Raw genomic sequence first — 18,073 nt, 5'->3', positions numbered from 1 at the left:
ACAAATTAAACTTTCAACTTGATTTTTAAAACAAGTAAATAAATAGTGTAAACTAAGTAAATTAGAAATAGAGCAGTTTCTGAATATTTAAAAATTTGCTCTAGACAGAAATTATTTTTGTTTCAACAACATTATTTATCAGCAAAAGGGACTTCCAGTGGGGTCACCTGAATTGGAAATCTTGGCTGAAATTTATATACACTTTTGCTATCAACGAACAATGGATCACTGACAGTAAAATTTTACTAGAACAATTTCATTCTTTAAATCCCCATATGAGATTCACAACAGAATCAGAAGTTAAGAAATCATTAAATTATCTTTTTTGTTTCAGAATCACAAGAAATAATAATACCCTTAGCCAGGCTGAGTGGCTCAGATGGTTGAAGCGCTGGCCTTCGCACCTCAGCATCTCCGAAAACCGTAAAAGTAGTTAGTAGGATGTAAAGCAAATAACATTATTATTAATAATAATAATAATAATAATACTCTTATGTATGATTTTTTTTAAACCTTCCCAAATGATAAAGTCATCAAACAAGATTCCCCTCACCCAGGTGCTCATAAGAAAGCTACTTTTTATAGTACGATCCATAGAGCTCTTAAGATTCCATTATCTAACAAAAGATGTAAAAAAGACATACTGTATATACTGTAGCATCCAACAATAGATACAATTGAAATTCTGTTGACAAAATTGTTAATGAAATGAAAAATAAGCTGGTCAACATGCTGATTAAAGTACCTAAAGAAAAAAAAAAGAGTTTGTCACATTCACTTAGAATAATAGAAACTTAAACCAGATCATAAACATATTTAAAAGACAGAACTTCAACATTGCATTTAGAACAAGCAACACTAATTCATATTTTTAACAATAACAATAAATATCTGAACTTTGGTGTTTATAAATTAAAATGCTCCCAATATAATGCTAGTTATGTTAGTCAGACAGGGAGAAGTTATTAAATTTAATACAAAGAACATATAAACACCAAAAAATACCATAGATTCTCTACTATGAGTGATCATATGACTGATTACAACCACTTTCCTCCATTGACCTAGATTTGGACATTATACATGCAGCTAACAAAAGTATCTTACTCATCATACATGAAAATATCCATATACATCTTGACCAAAGGAATAACCCTAATTTTAATCTTAACAAATTTTCAGAGAAAGTATACACTATTTTTGACAAAATAATAAAAATAAAATCAGAACAACAGGGGAGTCCGAGGTAATGAGGTTTCTTCATGTTATTTACCGACTGGGATGGGGGCCTCAACCCCAACACGGTGCGTCCCAATTGCTGATAGGAGATGTCCTGTAGGTGTGAATAAGGCTTAGCCAAATAAACACCCGCAGAACAACTGAGGAAATGAGGAATGCACTCAACGGCGGAAGAGGAAATTTCCCAACGGCTGAGAGGGCAGGTGTGCTGGCTCTACAGCTCACAACCGTAGTTCTAACAATGGATGGAGCAGTCTATCCCCCAGTCTTACCATGAGGTAACGCTATACATAATGGAAATGCTTTTGGAAAGAACTACCCCAGGTGGTACCCAGCAACGGAAATCCACCAGCGCTTCAGGTGATACACACAGGCCTTTGGAGGATTCTGGGGAGCCTATACCAGCATGCAAGATGGAGTTGGAGCCATATGGTAGCCAGACAGAGCAATGAGGGACTAATGACAAACACGGTGATGACTGTCACCAGAAACCTATGGACTAAGAAGTGTCACTATTTTGGAACTATCAACATACAGACTCTGCTACAGATGGAAAATTAAAACAGGCTCTGGATGAGATGGAAAAGCAGAATATCTTTACTAGCATTACAAGAGACATGTTTCACAGACATGAACACCTTCAATTCTGAGAAATACAGGATCTTCAAAGGAAAACTTGGACAGAAAATTGGAAGAAATCTGCTGCAACTTGGCACAACGTTTTGTGTAACTATGCAAATAACAGACTCTGTAATGTACTTCAGTTCTCCCTCTGAAAGATTCTCCGTTCTAGCATCCCCCATAGACGAAGAAATCCTCAGAAAGTGGAAGCATTCTGGGATCAGTTAGAGAGCAAAGTATAGAAAACTCCAAGCAACAATGCAAAAAAAATTATGGGTGATTTCAGTGCACAAGCCGGAAGAGAACGGCAGTTTCAGAAAATAGTTGGCTTCTACCCGGCTCACAACAGAACAAACAGAAATGGTAAAAGGCTTAACTGTGTGAAATGTTTGATCCTAAACTCCTGTCCACTTACTTCAAGAGACTTCCAAGGAAAAAGAAAACATGGTGCTCTCCATGCTCTCCGTGAAAAGACGTAGATGAATATCAGTTGGAGTGAATATTCAGTCTAGTGAGCCAATCTAGACTCAGATCACTTATTGACATGCATAAAATTCAGGCCTCTTCTATTGAAAAAAAAAAAAAAAAACCTCCATCTAAACATCAAGGTAAACCACAAAAAGCTACATAATAACAAAAACGAGTTTCAAAGACTGCTGCAGGAAAGGAAAGGGGAGACCTAGGCAGATATCCGAGAAAACATTGTAAATGCAGCCAAGGAAATTTTGCCATTAAAACCTATATGCAGACACCGATGGTGGACCAAAGACAGTGATGAGGCAATTGACAGAAGAGCAGAGGCTTACAAAGAATATCATGCAGACAAAACGAATGACAAATTCAAGACATACAAAGCGGTACGCAAACAGATGGCAAAGACTCTCCAGCAAGCCAAAAGAAACCAAATCTCTGAGGGGATCCACAGCATTGAGAGAATTTAGGAAAAACAATATTAGAAACTTCTACAGGACTGCCAAGCTACACTTAAATGGGTATGAAGCATCAAGCTTGAGTTTTGAAAAGGAAGATGGAAAACTGGCAGTGAACAAGGAGGGAAACTGTGAGATCTTGGTGAGATACTTTGAGAAACTGCTGAATTGTGAAGAGCCCAAAGATAAATGGCCTAGAGAAAATCCAGAACAAAAGAACAAAGATTCAGTCTCACCAGACAAAACAGAACTTCATAAAATAATTGCAGAACTGAGGAATAACTAAGCCACAGGTGAAGACTCAGTCACAGCAGATATGCTGAAATGTTGTGGAGAAATCACAATTAAAACTTTAAGGCAAGAAATGGAAAATATCTGGGAATCTGAAGTAATCCCTGTTGATTAGAAAACTGCTCTGATTCATCCATTACATTAGAAAGGTGATAGAATGGATCCCAATAACTATCGTGGCATTTCCATTGTCCCTGTAATGTATAAGGCACTATCCAAAGCACTGCAGACAAGGCTAATGGAGCAAATAGATCAATAGCTTGGAGAATATCAAGTGGGTTTCAGAAAAGGAAGCTCATGCATGGAGCAGATCTGGAGCCTGAAAAGAGTACTGGGAAACTACATCTCCAAAGATTTGGTAGTGGTCTTCGTAGACTTCAAAAATGCATATGATTCGGTTGACAGGGAAGTGCTGTTCAACATATTGGTAGAATTCAGAATAGATGCCAAAGCAACTGAAATCATTAAGCAGACACTAACAGACACCTGTTCAAAAGTAAAATTAATGGGGGAACTCTCAAATGAGTTTGAAATCAAAACAGGAGTCAGACAAAATGATGGACTATCTCCGGTTCTCTTCAGCTGTGCTTGAGAGAAGGTCATCCGTGAATGGCAAAAGAAACTGGACAAGAAAGGACTGCTCAACCAAGTATATATTGGAGAATCAAAAAATGGCATCAAGATCAACTGCCTTACATTTGCAGATGACCTCGCAATCCTGTCTAGAAACCGTAACACAGCTACAGAGCTGATAAATATACTAAAGCAGGATTCCAAATTTCCTTTGAAAAAAAAAAACAAATATATGACCAATATCAAAACAGCCCCTCATCACTTGACGACTGAGCATGGTAAAATAGAAAGAGTTGATAGCTTCAAGTACCTGGAAGAAATTGTACAGCTGAAAACTAGTGAGAAATAAGCAAACTACACCAGGCGAGAGAAGATAGCCACTGCTTTTTATAGGACACATGCTCTATACAAGAGGAAAGCCGTCTCAAAGCGAGCTAAACTAAGACGTTACAATACAGTAATCAAAACCGCGTGTCCACATGCTAGTGAATGCCTCCAAATGACAGAAATGTTGGGACTAAAAGAAGCCGAGAAATTTGAGAGGATCCTCTGCATGATAATGGGTCCAAAAATTGTGGATGGCCAGTATAGGTTACGAGGAAGGGGAGAAATATATCAAGAAAGTGAAGGATTGAGTCAATGAAGAAAAGAAGACTCAAATTTTATGGACATCTGTTTAGAACAGATGAGAAGAGGCTGACAAAACAGATTTGAAAAACTGCTAAATTGTGAAGAGCCCAAAGATAAATGGCCTACAAGAAAATATGGAACAAAGGAACAAAGATTCAGTCTCACCAAACGAAACAGAACTTCATAAAATAATTGCTAAATTGTTAATTTATTTACTGTTCTTTCATATTTTATTTTTATCATGTCTTAGGTCAAACATTTGAAAGATTTTTAAGATGTCTTCCATAATAACTCAGTAGCTGAAGGGGACAAATGGTTCAGGAAGGTAAGAAAGGATCTTGAGCAGTCTGGATTAAATCGGAAAGACATCCTAAACCGAACAACGTATAGATCAGTGATCAGCAGCTTCAGAGGCTTTCATGACAAATAGAAACTGAATAGGGGATGGACAGAGGAAAGAAGACAGGCTGCCAGAGAAAGAATGCATAGTTTTTGGGCTGCAAAGGCGGCTTCCAGTAATGTTTGATTGTTGCTTAACGTGGTCTCAATGACCATAAATGAATATAATAATAATAATAATAATAATAATAATAATAATAATAATAATAATAATAATAATAATAATAAAATCAGAACCACAAACCAACAAGTTAATTAAAACATAACATACAAGCCACTTCCTTTCCCTTCACTGCAACTTCCCCTCAATACCAGCAGCTCCCGGCAGCCGTCTGCTAATACTCAGTCCAACGTCAATATGGTCACTTGATCACTTGACAAAGTTCACCTGATGAGGCCAGAAAGGGGAAGTGAATGTTTGCTGTATTTATGTATCTGACTAGTTTTCCATATTTTCTTCTTTAGCATACTCAATTTTTTACTTCTAGACTTCTTTATCAAGTCCTAGAAGAAATGTAATATTTATTTTGCCACTACTAAACCATATATTCAACATTCTGCCTTGTTGTTTATACTCTGTCAGTACTCTGTCAGTTACAGCTTATAAATCTCATATTTATTCCGTATTGGCTTGACACAACTAAGGTTAAGTTATGAGTAGGTTCCCACCTTCCAATACTTATCAATTTCTATATAATAGGTTTATTAATTACATAATATAAACCATATAATCTCTAGTACATGTTTCGTTCCGATTATGGAACATCTTCAGCTAAAATTTGACAAAATATAAATAAATATACATTAAGAAAATCTTGTATTTCTCCAATTCATCTTCAAGAATAACAAAATGTACACGTGTCCAACATGAAGAAGAACCTTATCGCCGTTTTTACTTCGTCATTTGAACACTGACTTGTTGAATTTTTAACCAACATGAATGAACTTTATTTCATCATCATAATCATATGTTTTAATCTTCGTGCCATTTTATCATATCTTTTAGCTTTTGTATCATCATAACATCAATGTGTTTTAATTGTCTTGCCATTTTGTCAAATTTTAGCTGAAGATGTTCCATAATCGGAACGAAACATGTACTAGAGATTATATGGTTTATATTATGTAATTAATAAACCTATTATATAGAAATTGATAAGTATTGGAAGGTGGGAACCTACTCATAACTTAACCTTAGTTTTACTCTGTCAGTTACCGTAAAGTGGGCTAACTTCGGCCATACAGGGTAACTTCGGCCACTGACGAATAGCAACATGAATTTTCTCCTGCCTCCTATACCGGAAAAGATGAACCACTTGCAACAACTAAAATGCACATACAATAGAATGCTCTATCAACACTCAGTAGTCCAAATAACATTTGTCAGTCGATTTTTTTCGTAGCCCCAACTATTGTCTTGTCTGGTAACAACAGAAAACAAACTGTTCTCTAGCCCCACCATTCAATTCTCCATTCCAGTGGTTTATGGGGTCGAAATGTAAGTTTGTCTGGTAATTGATCAACACAATTTGATGCATTTTATTCAAATAGCTTTTTCAGGGAATAGTTTTGTGATAAAAGTTTTCCTCTTCCGGGGTAACTTCGGCCATGCCAAGAACGTACAGAAAAACATTACGCGGGCGCGGATATCGTAATTACAATCCTGTTTACTTCAAGAACGGTTTAGAAGAGATTAGTAAAGGCACAATAACAATAAACAGGGAAGTTTATCCCAACAGAGAGAGGAAAGACAGTTTCCATTTTGAATGATAAATAGACGGATATCAGTTGACATGGACGATACATATTTAAGAACTTGATGATGGCCCAGATATTTTCTCATTTAGAAGACAGTGTATTATGAGGTCAGTCTACAAGATTGCTTCTTTCCCGACCGCCTTTTCTCTCCATACAATTGGGCTTTATGATTTCTGTACCTTTTATTTACTATATATTTTGTACCATTACAAATATTTATGCAATGCAACATGTAATTTGTAATATCATACAATGCTTGTATGCTTAGGCTAAATAAAATAGTTTCTTCTTTAGGGAAAATGTGAGTTTGATCACTATACATCTGTTTCACCATAAATCGTTTTAATTTGTTTGTGATTGTTGATACTGGGTGTTTTGCAGTTTTTTAAAAAACATTCACGGTGGCCAAAGTAACACTACATCGAAGAAAACTTCGTTTTTTGAGTTAATTTTATGGCGGCCGAAGTTACCCCAAAACACGGGGTAACTCCGGCCACTCTTTCGATAATCATTATTCATTACTAAATGACAATGAAAATTATGTTCATATTTAAAAATGAAGAACAAACATGGCAGAATTTATATCATATTTTTCAGAAAATTAGAGGGAATATTTCATATTTTATTTTTAAAAATATACAAAAAAGTGGCCGAAGTTTTACAGTTTTACGGTACCAAGCTCCAACCACAGTCATGTATAAAATAAGTCCTCTCCCCTCCCAACCTATTCATTATCATTCATCTAGTATTTGTTCTGTTTACTGCCATATGAGACTACTCCACATTTACACTGTCCTATTGGTCATCATAATTAAGAAGAAACATCTAAGACAAAGAAACACATTGCATGTTGCTTTTTAAATGTTAAATTTATTCACTGTTCTTCCACATTTCATTTTTATCATGTCTTAGGTCAAACATTCGAAAGATTTTTAAGATACCAATATAAATGGTCCATTATTGGACATTATAAATTTTCCAGAGATTTTTAAGATGTCTTCCATAATAACTCAGCAGCTGAAGATGATCCAACAAGGGTCAAAGCATGTACTACTACTTTTAACATGACTGTATTTACCATTTATAGTTAAGTGAACAGTCCATTTTGTATTGAAAAGGTGGACAAATATAAATCCATTAAAGAATGATTGATATAAATACTGACTTTGTTACCACCACCACCACCACCACCACCACCACCTCCAATTCTCCACTCCAGCAGGCCAGGTGTTGGAATGAACAAGCCTTTTCCATAATCTTCTGTCCCCTCCTAGCCTATTTGCTTCTGCATCATCCATCTCTTGGTCTGCCTCTAGGTCCTTTTCAAGGTACTTCTCTTTCAGGACAGGCTTTGGGTGTTTGGGTTGTGGCATCCTCACCAGGTAACCAGACCATTTCAACCTTGACTCCTCCAGAATGTTAAGCACACTTTGTTGCAGGCCTAGTTGGTGGCAGAATGACTCATTTCTGATTCTGACATGCCTGGTGTTTTGTATACTTGAACTGAGGAACTTAGCAGTAGCTTCTGGTTGATAGATTAGCATGGGGAGCAGGTAGGATTTATACAATCACATTTTAGCTTCCTATGGGAAGTTTTTTTTAGCTTTACGTTGCACCGACACAGATAGGTCTTATGATGACAATGGAACAGGAAAAGTCTAGGAATGGGAAGGAAGCGGCCGTGGCCTTAATGAAGGTGCAGCCCCAGCATTGGCCTGGTGTGAAAATGGAAAACCATGGAAAACCATCTTCAAGGCTGCCGAAAGTGTGGTTCGAACCCACTATCTCCCGGATGCAAGCTCACAGCTGCACAGCCCTAAACACACGCCCAACTCGCCCAATAAAGGGAAGCTTTTGTCCTGCAGAATCTGTGAGACAGAATTGTAGACATTTGCAGGCATCTGAACCATATTGTCAATTTCTTGGGTTAATCTATTATCTCCTGACAAAATGTTGCCAAGATATTCTGAGTACAGAAAATTCAATACATTGTTACCCTGTACATCTAAACAATAGCATAATGTGAGGCTACACCATTATACTGTACCTGTCTCAGAAACATGATGTATTCTGAAAAACACATTAGAAAGAAAACCATACAAGAAAGAATGTATGTCCAACCCTTGTTCCGTTTCTCTAAGGGGTCAGGTATAAAGTGAAATGACTCTTTGTAGAAGGTTTTACAACTGGATGCCTTTCTTTGTCAACCTCATCAGAGAAGTTAATGAGATGAAATTAATGAAGTGATATATCATAGTAGGAAGGGAGAGAGTGAAACCTGGCACCGACACATAGATTTCTGCTCACAAATACAACAACAGGAATCATTGACATACTAAACTCATTACAAATTATAGTAACGATACCTTTAATAATAAGCAATATAATCTGAAGGACTCCCAGTGGTCTCATATCCCAAGATTTCAACAACACATTGAACACACCAAGATCTTGTACAACAACAAGTCTGCTCACATGGCTTTAATACGATGATGATGTAAACTACCCAGGAGAATATGTGAGACCAACAGATCCATCAAATTTATTTCTTTATTTTCCTCCATATCTACAGTGTTTGCTGCCTTATTGATCTGTTAATGGAGAAAAATAACAACGCCCAACCTAGACAAGCTCTTAGAACTTAACTCAAAACACAACAGTTACACTAACAAGGTTTAAATTAAATTGAATTAGATAAGATAAGCAATCAAACAAATAAAATACGGGAAATTAGAATCATCACCACGGCAAAATGGCCACTGGCCAGCTCCTATTGGAGATCTGGTCGCCATGGAAATACGTCGCAATAACACTATATTTCAGCAACGGCAAAACAAAACAATAAAATGACATACTGTAATGGGAAATAAAATAAAGCGGCAATCGTATGCATGGCAACTGTCTGAACAGAAAAAAAAACAAAATGATTTGATAAACAAAAAAAAATTTAAAGTAAATTATATGGCACTGCGGCAACCTGACATATGGCCACCCATATGAATGCAGTGCCCTATTTTTCCTCTCCTGGCTGACACAGCAAGTCATAATACATTCCACTCCTACATATTCACTCACGATCTGTTACACTTGCTGACCAATCATAACGTTGTGTCATCTGCTGAGTCTGTGTTCTCTTTTTTCTTCGTTTTATACCGATTCCTCCTTGTGCACTGTTCTACTTTCAAGTTACCTCTCGTTATTCCCTATGACCTCCACCTCCAACTTCTTACCATTTAAATAAATTTATCACTCTTAGCAAACCGGAAACACTTTCAAGCCGCAATGACCCAAACTCTACATTAAATTACATATTAAATAACTTACTCACTCCTTACTCCAATACAGTTAACAAACATACTCCACCGCCTACCTAATTTAGCTTCTGAACAGTACCTCTAATCACTCACAGACCAAATTCTCGATAGCTGCAGTCACTTAAGTGCGGCAAGTGTCCAGTATTCAGGAGATAGTGGGTTCGAACCCCACTGTCGGCAGCCCTGAAGATGGTTTTCCGTCGTTTCCCATTTTCACACCAGACAAATGCTGGGGTTGTACCCTAATTAAGGCCATGGCCGCTTCGTTCCCAATCCTAGCCCTTTCCTGTCCCCTCGTCGCCATAAGACCTATCTGTGTTGGTGCGACGTAAACCCAATAGCAACAAAAAAATTCATTCTCACATAATCACTCTCACACACCACTATACAGCCACCCTTCATTATATCACCGAACTCAATAATTAATCACTCTCACATACCACCAAATCGATCCCTTACAAATAACAATACAATTCCACCATTATCTTGCTGCCTCTTAAATAGTTTACAAACTCACTCCACCACTTACCAAATTTAGCTTTTTAATAGTAACTCTAATCACTCTTATCCCAAACTCCAACCACCTTTCATCCAACCTTCATTATAATAATTAATCACTCTTACACACCACCAATTCAACCTCTTACTCATAATCACACTTACCTTCACTTATATTTCTGTTATACTTAACTATACTCCATTTACACCAATCCAAACTCCATATTAAATTACAAATTAAATGACTTACTCACTCTTAGCTCACATACAATTAATAAACACACTCTACCACCTACCTAATTCAGCTTCTTAACAGTAACTCTAATCTCTCTAAGACCAACCTCCAACCACCTTTTATTATATCACCAACCTCAATAATTAATCACTCTTACACACCACCAACTCTACCTCTTACAAATAACAATACATTTCCACCATTAATTTACTTCCTCTTGTACAATTAACGCACTCCACCACTTACCGTATTTAACTTCTTGACAATACTTCTTAACATCTTCCAGTCTTTTTATTTACAGACCGAATTACCTTTCATTATTACCTAACTTAATTACTAATACTACTTGACTTTTTACTTCTCGTTACTATGCCTTAATCACTTATCTTTCTTACCCCACCCTGAAGATGGTTTTCTGTGGTTTCCCATTTTCACACCAGGCAAATGCTGGGGCTGTATCTTAATTAAGGCCACAACCACTTCCTTCCAACTCCTAGGCCTTTCCTATCCCATCGTCGCCATAAGACCTATCTGTGCCGGTGTAACGTTAAACCACTAGCAGAGTTTTTGTACCCCATAGTTCCTTTAAACTCATGCTTCTCCCTTTAATCATAGTTCCTCTTACTTCTGCTTCTTCCCTCAAACCCTTCTTTTCACTATGTGTGTGCCCACTTGCCATTTCTTGTGTTTTCTTCTTCCTCAGCACTTCACTGATTCCTGCTGCAATTGTCTCTATGATTGCACCGTTCCTCCATTCTCCTCTTGCCTGCCTTTCCACTGATCTCGATGCTATACTAAGCTCACACAACTCACTGCTTCCATTTGTTCTTTCCTTGTCATCATGCCCGTCTTCTCTGGCGCTGCTTTCTTCTACTGTCTTTTCCGTCACTGCTTCCTGCATCAGACCCTCCTCTAATTCCTGTAATTTAATCACATTCCAAAATCTGACCCATTTGCCATTAGTTACGACTAATTGCTGCCCCTAATCTGTGCTCTTAATCCTTGAAGTCTGGCCCTCACTAAATGTTTCTTCCAGATTTTCAGATTCTTGCTCCCTTTTCTTCCCCTGTCTCTCTTAATCCAATTTTTTTCACTCTGTAGGTTCCCGGCATTTCTTAACATTATTTCAGCCATCAATGTGGATAACAACTTTACTTTTATAGGTCAGTTACCATGCCCTTTACCTATCCTTTCCGCATCATCTATATCTACTTTGCTGAAGTTAATCATTTTGTTCTGCATGACGTCCACAATTTTGTGAATTGTCCTCACTTTGTCCTCTCCCTTTTCTTCTGGCATCCCATGTATAAATAAGCATTTCTTCCTGTGTTCCTGACTACTGTATTCTATTTCTTGTTTTGTCTGCTTTTTTCTGGATCCATTGTTTCATATTTTCAAACTCCTTCACTTGTTCCTGTATCCTATTTTTAATCTGTTCAAATGGGCAAATTTCTTCCATAACCTCCTTTACCATCCTCCTCATGACCTCCACATCTTCCCAGTTCATGTTGCCACTGTATATGGGCCTGGGGTTTACTTCCACCCCCCCCCCCCCCCCCTATGACTAGCAGTACCATAATCACCGTTGCCACCAACATCCAGTCACCCTTCATCCCTTCATTCCCAATTCCACTTTACCTCCCTCTCTTTTGGCTGCTTTCTTCTGCCTTCTCCCCTGCCATCTTCCAATAATTACCCGATATTGTTTCACACCAATCATCTTCCTCGTCACTTGCCGTTCTTCTCTTGCACTCACCACTTAACACTCCACTCCCACTCAACTGGCACACTCGACCCAGCAAGTCCGCACACGATGCTTGCTTAGGCTAGACTGAGATCCATCAACTTCCTAGACTTCAACATTACTTAAGACATAAGACTTGGGAAAATATAGCTTAGAAACATTCTATGATTCCATGCAAATGGTTTAATATGTTTACAAGTGCACAGATTTGAAACAGCTAGACTCAATGAGAGTCTGAGCCCAAACCCTCCTGATCTCTGTGTTTTGAGGAATTATGTACAAACACAAGAAATCCTAGATTCAACATATATGGTCAACTAAACTGTTCAAAAAAAAAATGTTTGCATCAAAGGAAATGTCATAAACATTCCAATGTCATTACTCAGAATGCATTTCTAGAATAATGTTGACACATTTGTCTAGTGTTTTTATTGGAATATATGTGTCTCACTTGACTGTAGTTCATGTTTGTTGCTCTGTCTCTATGATGGACAAATGTCAGCTTGTTTTCATTCAGTGATGTGGAGACTGTTAGTGAGGGGTTGACTTCAGAAGTGATCAGATCGTGCTAAAGGACACAATAGCAAAGTTTCAATGTGCTAGGATTGTTACTCTCATACAAAGTGGTGCTGTACAATGTACAATTGCTGAAATTATGGGTATGTCACAAAGCATTGTATCCATAATCTGAAGACAATACATAGAGACTGGTAATGTTAATGATCAACCACAATCTGGTCTCCCGAGTCTCACAACACCTGTTCAGGACTGCTAGGTGTGAATGCATGCATTCTGGAACAATAACCCAACAGCAAGGGAGACACAAGATCATCTCAGAGCAATCTTGGGTGTACAAATCTCTGACCAGACCGTGTACAATCATCTTCAAGAGGGAAGCCTACATGTTAGGAGACCCATGAAATGCCTGGATCGCAACAGACAACACTGGCAGAACCTCCTGCAATGGGCACAGGATCATCAAGTGTGGTCAGCTGAAGAATAATTCCATATTTTATTGGTTTTAGCGTCCAACTCGTTGGCTGAATGGTCAGCGTAGTGGCCTTCGGTTCAGAGGGTCCCGGGTTCGATTCCCGGCTGGGTCGGGGATTTTAACCTTCATTGGTTAATTCCAATGGCTCGGGGGCTGGGTGTTTGTGCTGTTCCCAACATCCCTGCAACTCACACACCACACATAACACTATCCTCCACCACAGTAACACGCAGTTACCTACACATGGCAGATGCCGCCCACCCTCATCAGAGGGTCTGCCTTACAAGGGCTGCACTCGGCTAGAAATAGCCATACGCAATTAATTATTAATTGGTTTTAGCCCAGATTCCAGAAGGTTGAGGTTGTAGAGAAGACAAAACACATAGGCAAGGCATTGTGCTGTGCAAGATGTCCATGCATACTGCAGTGGAGGAATCATGGTCTGGCCAGGAATCATGCTTGGACATTGAATGTAGTTCATTCATATTGAAGGCACAACTACAGCCTAGTATTACATCACAGATGTCCATCAAACCATTATGTACCATTTCCAACAGTTATTTGGGGAAATGTTTCTGCTGGCAGATGATAATGCTCAAGCACACCATGTAAGAGCCTTTGATCAGTACTGTCAGCAAGCCAGTATTCAAAGAACAAATTGGCCAGCAGTAACTCTAGATATGACTTAGACCTTCTGAAAACAGCCATTTAAGCATGCCATCAAAAATCCAACAATGTACAGGAGCTGATATCAGCCATGAAGATAGAATGGGACAACTTGCCCCAAGAATGACTAGATTACATACACTCATTCTCAGTATGCTTCAATGGGTCAGGGATCTTGTGAGTTCTATAGGAACTCACACATGGTATTGATCAAAGTAGAGATGACAAGAACAGAGAAGAGAACAATGGTGTTTCCCTAACAAACAGAGATCTAAGAGTATTTTGTTTATTGTTATGATTCAAAATGAAATATTTTACATTATTTATATTGTTTTATAAAGCAGGCTTACTTAAAATGTTATGTTATGGTATTTTTGGTATAAAAAATCTCTGATGCAAAACTTTTTTTGATCAGTTTAAGAAAAATCAAATATTGCTTGTCCACTAATTCCTTGTGTTATTCATTATTTGAAGAATGACACTGACTTTAATAGGAGGCAGGCTTTCATATAAAATAAGGGCTACAAAACTCAAGTTTGGTGTTTAACCAAGATTTTATGCATGAATGATACCAAGCAACTTGTCCACTGCATGCTGTTCGAATATATTTCACATCTGACTTAGGTAAAATAAAATTTGTGAAAGTTTGTACAGACTTACTTTGCGAACATAAAATGTTTATATTGAACTTTTAATCATATCAGAAGTTACCTAATGTAACAGAGGACAGAGGAAAAGTAAATATATGTTAGAACCAGTACAATAAATGGTATGAACAGTCATAAACTGAAGGTACAGTGACACACCAGTTCTCCTAAGGTGCATGTAGTTGGGCACAGACTGCAGACAAGGAGATGATCCATAGTTTTTCTAAATTGAGTTAATGAGGTATAGATTGTACATCTGTGAATTAATCGTATTCTAACTCACCTTTAAGTCACCAGGAAGTTTAGATGTCAACTTTTCTGCATATTCATGGACTTTGGGATGCAAATAGATATTTGTTGTATGCCAAAGAGTGTCTACTTGTTCCTTCAATGCTTCATTCACCTTCCTATTTTTGTGCAGACAAACAATACATATTTTAGATTTCACTGTGTGATAAATGAGCCTTTCTAGGAAAAAGCTGAGATTATTAAACAAAGAAAAGAATAGAGTAATTAAAATAACTTTTTTTTGGTGAAACGTGGACGTGGCATAGCAAGTACATTTGGAGGAGAGGCTAAACAGCACTGTCCTTGACTGCTACTGATCACCTTTATTAAGCTTTCATGCCTCATTATTCTTTTAATTTTTTTCACAATTTTTGTATATTTACATGTTTACTCCAACACACGCTGTAACTTACTAACTGACTATGGTAGAACCACACTAAGGGTCAGGTCTGGTAGGCAGTGACAACTAAAACTCATTCTCTGAAGAAAGGGACAACAATGCTTGGACATAATGATGATTGCTATTTTAGGGGGAAAATCAATGGGAAGAAGAAGATGAATACCAAAAGTCTTTCTTTAAAATTAACCCACGCAGGACAAGCATACTCACCTGTCAAGAAAGTGTCAAGGCTGTAGTTCATACAGCTTGAACCAGTCTTTGCTAATGTGGCATCCTGACCTACCCTTTATTATGTCATGTCGTCCGACTCACTGGCTGAATGGTCAGCGTACTGGCCTTCGGTTCAGAGGGTCCCGGGTTCGATTCCCGGCCGGGTCGGGGATTTTAACCTCCATTGGTTATTTCCAATGGCCCGGTGGCTGGGTGTTTGTGCTGTCACCAATATCGCAGCAATTCACACACCACACATAACACTATCCTCCACCACATTAACATGCAGTTATCTAGAAATGGCAGATGCCGCCCACCCTCATCGGAGAGTCCACCTTACAAGGGCTGCACTCTGCTAGAAATAGCCACACGAAATTGAAATTATTATTATTATTATTATTATTATTATTATTTCATGTTGAAGACCTGTGTAACACACTGTTTACATGTAGCAAAACTGTGTAACTCGCTAAGTTTACCTGCTGAGGCTTGAACTTGCTGGTGTTGACTGGTGATCTGACCTTTAAAATGATTACGTCTGACTACCTCCTGCTCTGCAGTAAGTTCAACTCACAATTTATTCTTTCTTTCCTTTCAGCAGGCATGAAAATGAGAACTTTAAAACATTTTTATTGCTATATACTGTTAGCTAATTGTATGATGCTATTAACTTTGTTATTGCTACCCTGGAACTTTCCACCTGTGCTTCTATTGCAATTGTAGAGAAATCATATCATTCATACAGACAATGGGAGGTTTCTTTCAGAAATGAATTGTAAAGTACAATCCACATTTTAAACTTACAGCTCATTGGATTTGAGCTCCACTGGTATAATGCTCCTTCAGTGCAGTGGGTGCTGTTTCAATAATTGCAGTAAATACTTTCATCCAACCTACAAATGATACTAGCTTATACACCAGTCTATTATTGAATCCAGCTACTTTTAGACTTCATGCAGCATTTAATTGATTCTCTCATTGCTGACATCAAATATCACTATGTTTGTCCCTATATCGATGACCTTGTGTACAGCCTCGATCTTCCTTCCCACATCAATACTTTATCTACCTTTCTGTCTTGGCTACATGGTCTTACTGTTAATCCAGTGAAAATTTTGCTCGCCTGTTCTTCCATAAAATTTGTGGTGCCAGTTGCTGCCAAGGAGCAACTGTTGAATCCAATCGTACCTCTCTCATTACTGACATGCCTCCTCCTAAAAATCTCTAACAGTTGCATTCCTTTTTTGGGTGTGATAAGATTTTGCTGTTGTTTAATTCCAAACTTTACCCATCTAACTGCAGCACTCAATCCCCTCAAACATTAGAATGTAACATTTCCATCATGACCAACAGGAAGAATTCCTGACCTTAAAAACATTACTCATTTTGCAGCTCCCTGACTTCTTCCTACCTTTTGAGGTGTTTGCTGACACCTCCAATAAAGCTGTTGGAGGAGTGCTTCACCAAATTGTAGATGATGCATCACTTCTGATAGCTTATGCTAATCACTTGCTCTCCCTGCTGAAAATAAATGTTCTACATTTGAATGTGATTGTTTTTCCAACTATCTTGACCACAAAGAGGTAACTGTTAAAACAGATAACCAAGCTTTATCCTGGCCCTTAAGCAATGCTCCAAAAATTGGATGAACAGTACATTGGCTGCTGCGTGCCTCGATTTACATTTCATGTCAAGTTCATGTTCAAGCTCAATACAAGGAAAACAAAAACCGTGACATTATGTAAATACAAGAAAACACCTATAACACACTTCAAAATTGGCCCTGATAAAACTGAACAAGTGAAACAGTTTTGCTACCTAGGAACCCAGATCACGAGTGATAATCGGAGCATATCAGAAGTCATGAAGGGGGTACCAATGGCAAAGAGAGCATTCCAAGATAAAAAGCATCTGCTAGCCAACAAACATATAGATATTCAAACTTGGAAGGCCTTTGCAAAAACCTTTGTATGGAGCATACTTCTGTGTGGTTGCAAAAGCTGGACATCAGGAATGCAAGAAAAGAAAAAACTAGAGGCAATTGAAATGTGTATCTGGAGAAGAATGCGGGGGATAAGTTGGACTGAAATGAAGAGTAATACCAAAGTTCTTGGAGAGATAGTAGAAGAACGGAATCTGATAACTGAAATTGAAAAACGGAAAATAAAATTTATTGGTCACATTTTGCGGCATGAGGAGTTCCTTTGTAACATCACTGAAGGAAGAATTGCTGGAAAAAGAGGATGACTGAGTGTGTCTTATTTCAAGAACCTGCTTCTGAGGATGAAGTGCAAGACCTACGCTAAGTTGAAAAGACTGGCTCAAGATAGACATCTGTGGCTGCAGTGACAAGGCTTTGCCTTTAGAATATGATGATGATGTGAAGTTCATCTTGGGACTAGAAAACACAGTAGCTAATGCTCTTTCTCTACTGTTTGATTCATAACCCCAACATCCTATTTGTTCTTATCACCTTTTGTCACCTCAAGACCCTTCCCTTGATGTTACTGATGTTTCTGGTGCTATTTTTACAATTATTGACAATTTTCCTTTATGCTTTGAATCAGGAATGGGTTCTGTGATCCTATCAAACAATCAATAACCTCTCCTCGATATGTCAAAGAATATCTATTTGAAAGA

General features: G+C 37.9%; 1 protein-coding gene across 1 annotated transcript in view; it reads right to left on the bottom strand.

The window, feature by feature from the left end:
• LOC136867476 (alanine--glyoxylate aminotransferase 2, mitochondrial) overlaps positions 1 to 18,073 on the bottom strand; it is a 143,490-nt gene that overhangs the window by 86,505 nt on the left and 38,912 nt on the right. The window contains exon 4 of the mRNA XM_067144688.2: positions 14,819 to 14,942. Within this exon, the coding sequence (XP_067000789.2) occupies positions 14,819 to 14,942 (124 nt within the window). The remainder of the gene's footprint in view (positions 1 to 14,818; positions 14,943 to 18,073) is intronic.

The sequence above is a fragment of the Anabrus simplex genome, chromosome 1, assembly GCF_040414725.1.
Source record: "Anabrus simplex isolate iqAnaSimp1 chromosome 1, ASM4041472v1, whole genome shotgun sequence".
Lineage (NCBI taxonomy): Eukaryota > Metazoa > Arthropoda > Insecta > Orthoptera > Tettigoniidae > Anabrus > Anabrus simplex.
The sequence above is the reverse complement of the archived record's forward strand: the minus strand, read 5'-3'. Positions and strand labels throughout refer to the sequence as shown.